The sequence below is a fragment of the Tursiops truncatus genome, chromosome 2 (genome assembly GCF_011762595.2).
Source record: "Tursiops truncatus isolate mTurTru1 chromosome 2, mTurTru1.mat.Y, whole genome shotgun sequence".
In the NCBI taxonomy this organism is placed as follows: Eukaryota; Metazoa; Chordata; class Mammalia; order Artiodactyla; family Delphinidae; genus Tursiops; species Tursiops truncatus.
The window spans coordinates 21,709,528-21,716,280 of record NC_047035.1 but is presented as its reverse complement, the minus strand read 5'-3'; the positions used below and the strand labels follow the sequence as shown (position 1 = coordinate 21,716,280).

The following is a 6,753-nucleotide window of genomic DNA, read 5'->3' as shown; positions in this document are numbered from 1 at the left end:
CATGAAATAATAATAACAATTCTAACAACAGTGATTAAACTAATAAATTACATTGTGCACTAGTGCATGAGAATGAAGAATGTACATTATAAATAATGATAGTTTATTTATGATACTGTCTCTACTCACCCTTTCTCCCAGCAAGGTGTTTGGGGATCTCAAAAAAGCTACCAAACAAATACACCCGCACATATACATAGGAGATACAGTATAGTATGTATTATATCACAAATAAGAAATCTTCCAAATGACAGTTCATAAAGAAAATGGTAGTCCTAGAATAAAAATCATTAGAGATGGTGGACATTTATTACATTTATATACTACTAAAACTTGGTTTTATGAATCTCAAACTTAATTTAGATGTTTTTGGAATACAAATAGATACAAATCTTAGTAAAACATTATTGACTCTCAGGTGGAAAAATACATTCCTATCAGTTTTTTTTCCCCTGACAAAGCTATGCATATCCTGTCAGTTTCAGTGGTTTACAGATGTCTGGGTTTTTGGACTAATACATTAAAAAAAAAAAAAACCAACCTTTTGAGGACCACCATAGGGCAGCATCTATTTTGCCAATTAAATTTATTTGGAAAAAGTCATTGTTCTTTTACTACTATTATTCTATAAAAAGAATGAAGATTTAACAGTAAAAGGTAGGAAGGATATAATCTCATGAGAAAGGGCTTTCAATTTCTTTGACGAATAAAAAAAATTGCTTCATGAAAAACTCTCGGTTTTTTTCACTTATTTCGTTGGGAAACAGTGAAAAGTTTTGTCAAGATGGGCATTGATGCTATACATGGACAGAAGATTAGGAACCAGTAATGTGATGCATTTCTATGAATTAGATTTAAGAAAGTTTTCATTATTTCCACTGGCGAGATGCAGAATGCACATTACGGGTTGATTTGAAGTTACTTGCTCTGGGGCAGCTGTTCTCACACTTAAGCATCAGCATTCTCTGGAGGACATCTTAGAACACACTGCTGCCCCAGACCCAGAGTTTCTGAGTCAGAAGGTGGGGGCTAAGAATCTAACAGGTTCTCAGATGAGGTTCACACTGCTGGCCTGGAGATCACTCTTTGAGAACCACTGTTCTAGAGTATTAAAAAAGGCAATTGCTAAAATGTATTTTCTTTTTTTCAGGAATGTTGTACTAATTTTGCAGTCTTTCTTCTTCGCATTACTCAAAGAGTACATTCAGACTGCAAGCTCTGTTTTACGGAACAGAAAATGCAAATATCTTGCCCAAGTGTTCCCATGGCCTGGAACACCTTTATCACCTTGCCTTTTCTTTTGGCTGCATTGGGGCTTTGTTGCTGCACGTGGGCTTTCTCTAGTTGTGGCAAGCGGGGGCTGCTCTTCTTTGCAGTGCGTGGTCTTCTCATTGCGGTGGCTTCTCTTGTTGCGGAGCACGGGCTCTAGGGTGTGTGGGCTCAGTAGTTGTGGCTCGCAGGCTCTAGAGCACAGGCTCAGTAGTTGTGGCACACGGGCTTAGTTGCTCCTCAGCATGTGGGATCTTCTTGGACCAGGGATTGAACCCGTGTCCCCTGCGTTGGCAGGTGGATTCATAACCACTGCGCCACCCAGGAAGTCCCTATCACCTTGCCTTTTGGGTGAATGCTGACACATTTTTCTAGAGCCTGTTTAAACATCATCTCCTCTTTCCTTAACCCCCCCATGTAGAATCGATCTCCCACTTTTATTTCTCCATCTCTCTCATTTTCTCCCTTTTCCCCTTCCCCTTTCCTTCTTCCCTCCCTTCCTTCCTTCCTTTTTCCCTTCCTTCCTTCCGTCCTTCCTTCTTTTCACCATTGTCCCTATTAGGTTCTGACCTTGTGAAGAGCAGGTGCTAAACTTCGAAACCTAGAATCTAGCATCATGCCTGCTGTTGACTTTGTCCATCTGTTTGGCATATCACAGCAACAACCAAGTTAGTGAGTTGAATAATCATCTAGTGCATTTGTTCTCTGTAGATGGTCTGAATTATCCAGGTTCAACATTTTGTCTCCTTCCCCTCACCTCCTGCCCCCTATCATCTATAGCACAGTGTTATTTTTTTTGAATAAAATCATGTGATAGCTGCTTAAGCTGCCCACTTTAAGTGTCTACTGTACCAGCCAACAAGTCAAATATTGAGGTAAATATATGGAAGTCCCCAGTCCCCATATGTGTCAATTTCTAGCCTAACTGGCTTTCCTAGACTAGAATCCTATTCAGTATATCCCTGGCAAAAATTTGTGTACTGTGCCTACCAGTTTGGGGGAACATCAAAGTGTGATGCTTTAGATATATAAATACCAAAACTCTTCAAGGTCCTTTCAAATATAAAAAAATACATAGAGAGTAATACATATGTTTTGGGTATTTTTCCAAATTCCATAGGTAGGAATAGAAAACTGGAGCCACCTGGAGCTCTTGAATTTTCCAGTGGCTTAATGTCCCTTCTTTCCATTACTTACAGACTGTATTTCTTTTGAGATCAGGGGACATTATAATGGGGTAGCAAAAATATTGACAGGTCAAATATATGCCAAATATAGATGCCTTTTTATTTTTGATATTGTGGATTTGTTTTTGCCAGTCTGGCCAAAATCTCAAGGCCAAAGACTCTCGATGGTGTGACCCAAGCACTCAAGTGCTCAAGAAGAAGCTGAGTGAGTGTGGAAAAGACAGGTTCACAAGCTACATTACATTTATCACTGTTTCCAAGTCCATGAAGACAGAGATGAGGGAGCAAAACATATTTGGACTGTAGACCTGCGCTAAGGAGCAGAAAGTCATGCAAATAAAAGAATCGGATAGGGCTTCCCTGGTGGCGCAGTGGTTAAGAGTCCGCCTGCCGATGCAGGGGACACGGGTTCGTGCCCCGGTCCGGGAAGATCCCACATGCCGCGGAGCGGCTGGGCCCGTGAGCCGTGGCTGCTGAGCCTGTGTGTCCGGAGCCTGTGCTCCGCAACGGGAGAGGCCACAACAGTAAGAGGCCCGCGTACTGCAAAAAAAAAAAAAAAAAAAAGAATCGGTTAGAGGGACTTCCCTGGTGGTCCAGTGGTAAAGAATCCTCCTTCCAATGCAGGGTATGTGGGTTCAATCCCTGGTCGGGGAACTAAGATCCTACGTGCCTCGGGGCAACTAAGCCCACACACCACAGCTAGGGAGAGAAAATCCGTGCACCACAACTAGAGAGGAGCCCACGCACTGCAATGAAAAAGATCCTGCATGCCTGAGTGAAGATCCCATGTGCCACAGCTAAGACCCGACGCAGCCAAAAGAAAAAAAAAAAAAGAATGGGATAGAATAGATAAAGGGAGTTGGCATCCCAGAAATTTTAAGGCATTTCCTCTAGCTAACATGAAATGTAATATTTCTCTACATACGTTAATTAAATAAAATAAAAAGAGAACATTTTAAAAATTAATTTTTGTCAAAGGATGACATTTTCCATACTATTTTATGAACAAGGATTATTCAGTACTTCTTAGGCATGTTTAGATTGCTTGAACTCTTTCATTTAAGAAAGGTAGAGTGTGTTGCTCTCAAAACTGCACAGCTAGTGAACATTGGTTTAAAGTGCTTTGTTACATTTCATTCAAAGGTGTCTACGTGAGCAGCAGCTACTTGGTTCCGCTATCGCCGGAGACTTTTAGGGCCTTCCCTGACTGTCACCTGGGTGCCATGGCGTGGGTGGGAGGAAGAAGCCGCCCTAGCTGTGTGTTGTCCTTGCAGCCAGTGGGAAGCGAGTGCCCTCTCGAAAGCCCAGGGGTCCCGCGACCCCTCTTACCAGTGCCATGGCAGTTCCAGGTTGCAACAAGAACAGTGTCCGAGCAGGCTGTAAAAAATGTGTCTATCCTGGTCACCTGACTTTTGAATGCCGCAATTTTCACTGAGTAGACCCCAGAAGGGACATAATTTTGGATGTCAGCAGCACAAGTAGTGAGGAGAGTGATGAAGAGAATGAAGAACTGAATAAACTGCAAGCATTACAAGAAAAAAGAATAAATGAAGAAGAGGAGAAGAAAAAAGCAAAAAGCAAAGAGAAAATCAAGTTGCAAAAAAAAAAGGAAAAGGTCTTATTCATCCAGTTCCACTGAAGAGGACACTTCAAAACAAAAGAAACAAAAATATCAGAAGAAAGAAAAGAAAAAAGAGAAAAAGAGTAAGTCAAAAAAGGGGAAGCATCACAAAAAGGACAAAAAGAAGAGAAAAAAGGAAAAGCATTCCTCTGCCCCTAATAGTTCTGAAATCTCCAAAAAGTAACTGAGACTTTGGCCTGAACCATTAAATTTAAAAATTTGGTTTTGAAAATTGTTAGACTTTCCTTGAAATTTGCTGTATAATTATGCTTTGCAATAAATCACAGCCTTTTCCATATAGACATTTTTTCATATATGGGGCTATTACTGTCTGGCAGTATTTTAGTGTACTGTGATTATAGAGTATTGAATCAGTCTTATTACTTGATAGCCAGGGCCCAAGTATGGATATTTGTGCAACAAAACTCATTGTTTTTGGTATTCCTCTGTGTGTGTGTCTGGCTAGTGTTATTACTTCATAAGTTGATCGTAAATGGCTTTACTACAGTCAACACAGGCAATCTACGTAGCAGTTAATGAGTACTGCTGAATTAAGTGTCCATCGTCCAGTGTTAAAGTGAGGTAGGGGATAATGCTTTGCGCTTGACACTGAAAAATTTCATAGCTTTATATCCTATGATAATGTATAAAGAAAGTGAAGTTCTTTACTGTTGTTTTTAAATCTTGGCTTTTTTCAGATGTCCCAGGAGATGAAGCTGCTTTATTGGTCTTGACCAGAACCTTTTAAATGAATGGCATCAGCAGGAAGTTGATAATGAAAGTATTTATAACAATGTCACTGTTTTCTGAGATGCAGAGTTTCTAGTACCTGCCTCCTTGGTTTTTGTAACAAAATATTTCTTCCTTGCTTAAAAAGACAAGTCTAGTTCAGCCTACTAGTAGGTCTCGTAGAGATGATGATGTGTTGGGCAGGATTTTTAAGATAGACTCCTGAGTTGTTTTACAAATATGCCATATTGGTATGTCTTAAAGAGATACCTCAAACACAGAACTTTTTATTTAGGAGGATAACAGCTAAATCTTCATTAGAACTTTTTTTTTTTTGGCGATACGCGGGCCTCTCACTGTTGTGGCCTTTCCCGTTGCGGAGCACAGGCTCCGGATGCGCAGGCTCAGCGACCATGGCTCACGGGCCCAGCCGCTCCGCGGCATGTGGGATCTTCCCGGACCAGGGCACGAACCCGTGTCCCCTGCATTGGCAGGCGGACTCTCAACCACTGCGCCACTAGGGAAGCCCTAGAACTGATTTTTATTGTATTTGGTATGTAAATTTTATGACGCTTGTTTCTATGAGTAATGTGGAAATTTTTTATAAATGTGAACATATTAAAAAAAAAAAAGGTGTCTACGAAATGCCACATGCTAATAGAAGCAGCCATCCTTGTTCTGTCTGTAGACAATTTAATTATGGAAAATACCCAGAAAGACGTTGTGAGAAGAATTTCATTAAACAACCACGTAGCTCCCATCTTGCATGTATGTTTTAAAGAAGGATCAGCTTGTAAACTTGCTGGTAATTGACTGCAGAATTGGGCTGTTCATTGAGCAAGTATTTATTGAGATTGTAAGGGGTGAGAAATAGTACACAGCAGCTCCCTTGTAAGAATGTGCAGGTTCTGGGGGAGAAGGGGAGGAGTAGGTTGGTCTCTGGCCTTCCTTGATGGGAGGAACTCTTCTATGTTTAAGGCAAGAGCAATTCTGTCAAATAATATCTCATTACCTCTTTTATTATTCTGGCTCAAAGTGAATTCACTCTTTGAGTTTTATAGTGTTCTCTGTCTGCCATTTTCTTATCAATTAATGATGTATTGCTTCATATTCGCATAGGGGAAAGAGAGATGAAATTTCTGTCCACCAATAGGGCCATGTTTACTAGGGTCAGGGCAACCGTGTGTCAAAAAGCCTCAGGTACTTCTTCCCTTCAGTGACCTCAGTCACTGAACCAGAGCTTGGAGAGGTGGCCTTGGTAGGTGCAGCCAGCTTTACTCTCTCTCTTCCCCCTCTCCCATGAGTGCTCAGGGTCTCTGCCCTGTACAATATGCCTCCAGCCAGAAGGTGATGCAATCCCAAGATTTGGGTTTGGGTTTAGGAAGATGGCAAAGGCCCATTTGGCCTTCAGGTAGAACATGTGCACCCTTCAGGCTTTCAAACAACTCTTCAGAGGAGTTTAGAGCATAATTCCAGTTAATTAAAGATAGCATAGATCTTCCATTCCTATTTGTCATTGTCCCTTGTGTGAGGGATCTCAAGGTGGGGAAGGGAGGCTGGCAGGATTTGGGCATTACTAGGTGCCTTTGACAAGAGCATCTTAAGCTTTATTAAAACCCTAACAATAATTTTTTAACTTTTCATTGTGTATATGTTATTCATTTAACGAGCTGTTATTGAGAAGCTAATAGGGTTCCCTGTACTAGAGACAACTAGATGTAAATTCCTGGAAGGACAAGTGGCTACATTTTAAACTTCTTAGTAGCTGTTCTCTTTTCTTCCTTATTTTATTTTATTTATTTATTTATTTATTTTTGCGGTACACGGGCCTCTCACTGTTGTGGCCTCTCCTGTTGTGGAGCACAGGCTTCGGACGCGCAGGCTCAGCGGCCATGGCTCACGGGCCCAGCCGCTCCGTGGCATGTGGGATCTTCCCGGACCGGGGCA

At 41.3% G+C, this 6,753-nt stretch overlaps 1 protein-coding gene across 1 annotated transcript; it reads left to right on the top strand.

The window, feature by feature from the left end:
* Nucleotides 1-3,766: 3,766 nt before the first annotated feature.
* LOC117311188 (protein SREK1IP1-like) lies at nt 3,767-4,299 on the top strand. The gene is given in 2 exon segments (XM_073799918.1): nt 3,767-4,053; nt 4,055-4,299. Coding segments are annotated over 2 exon segments (468 nt in total). The 5' UTR covers nt 3,767-3,792; the 3' UTR covers nt 4,262-4,299.
* The last annotated feature ends 2,454 nt before the right edge of the window (nt 4,300-6,753 follow it).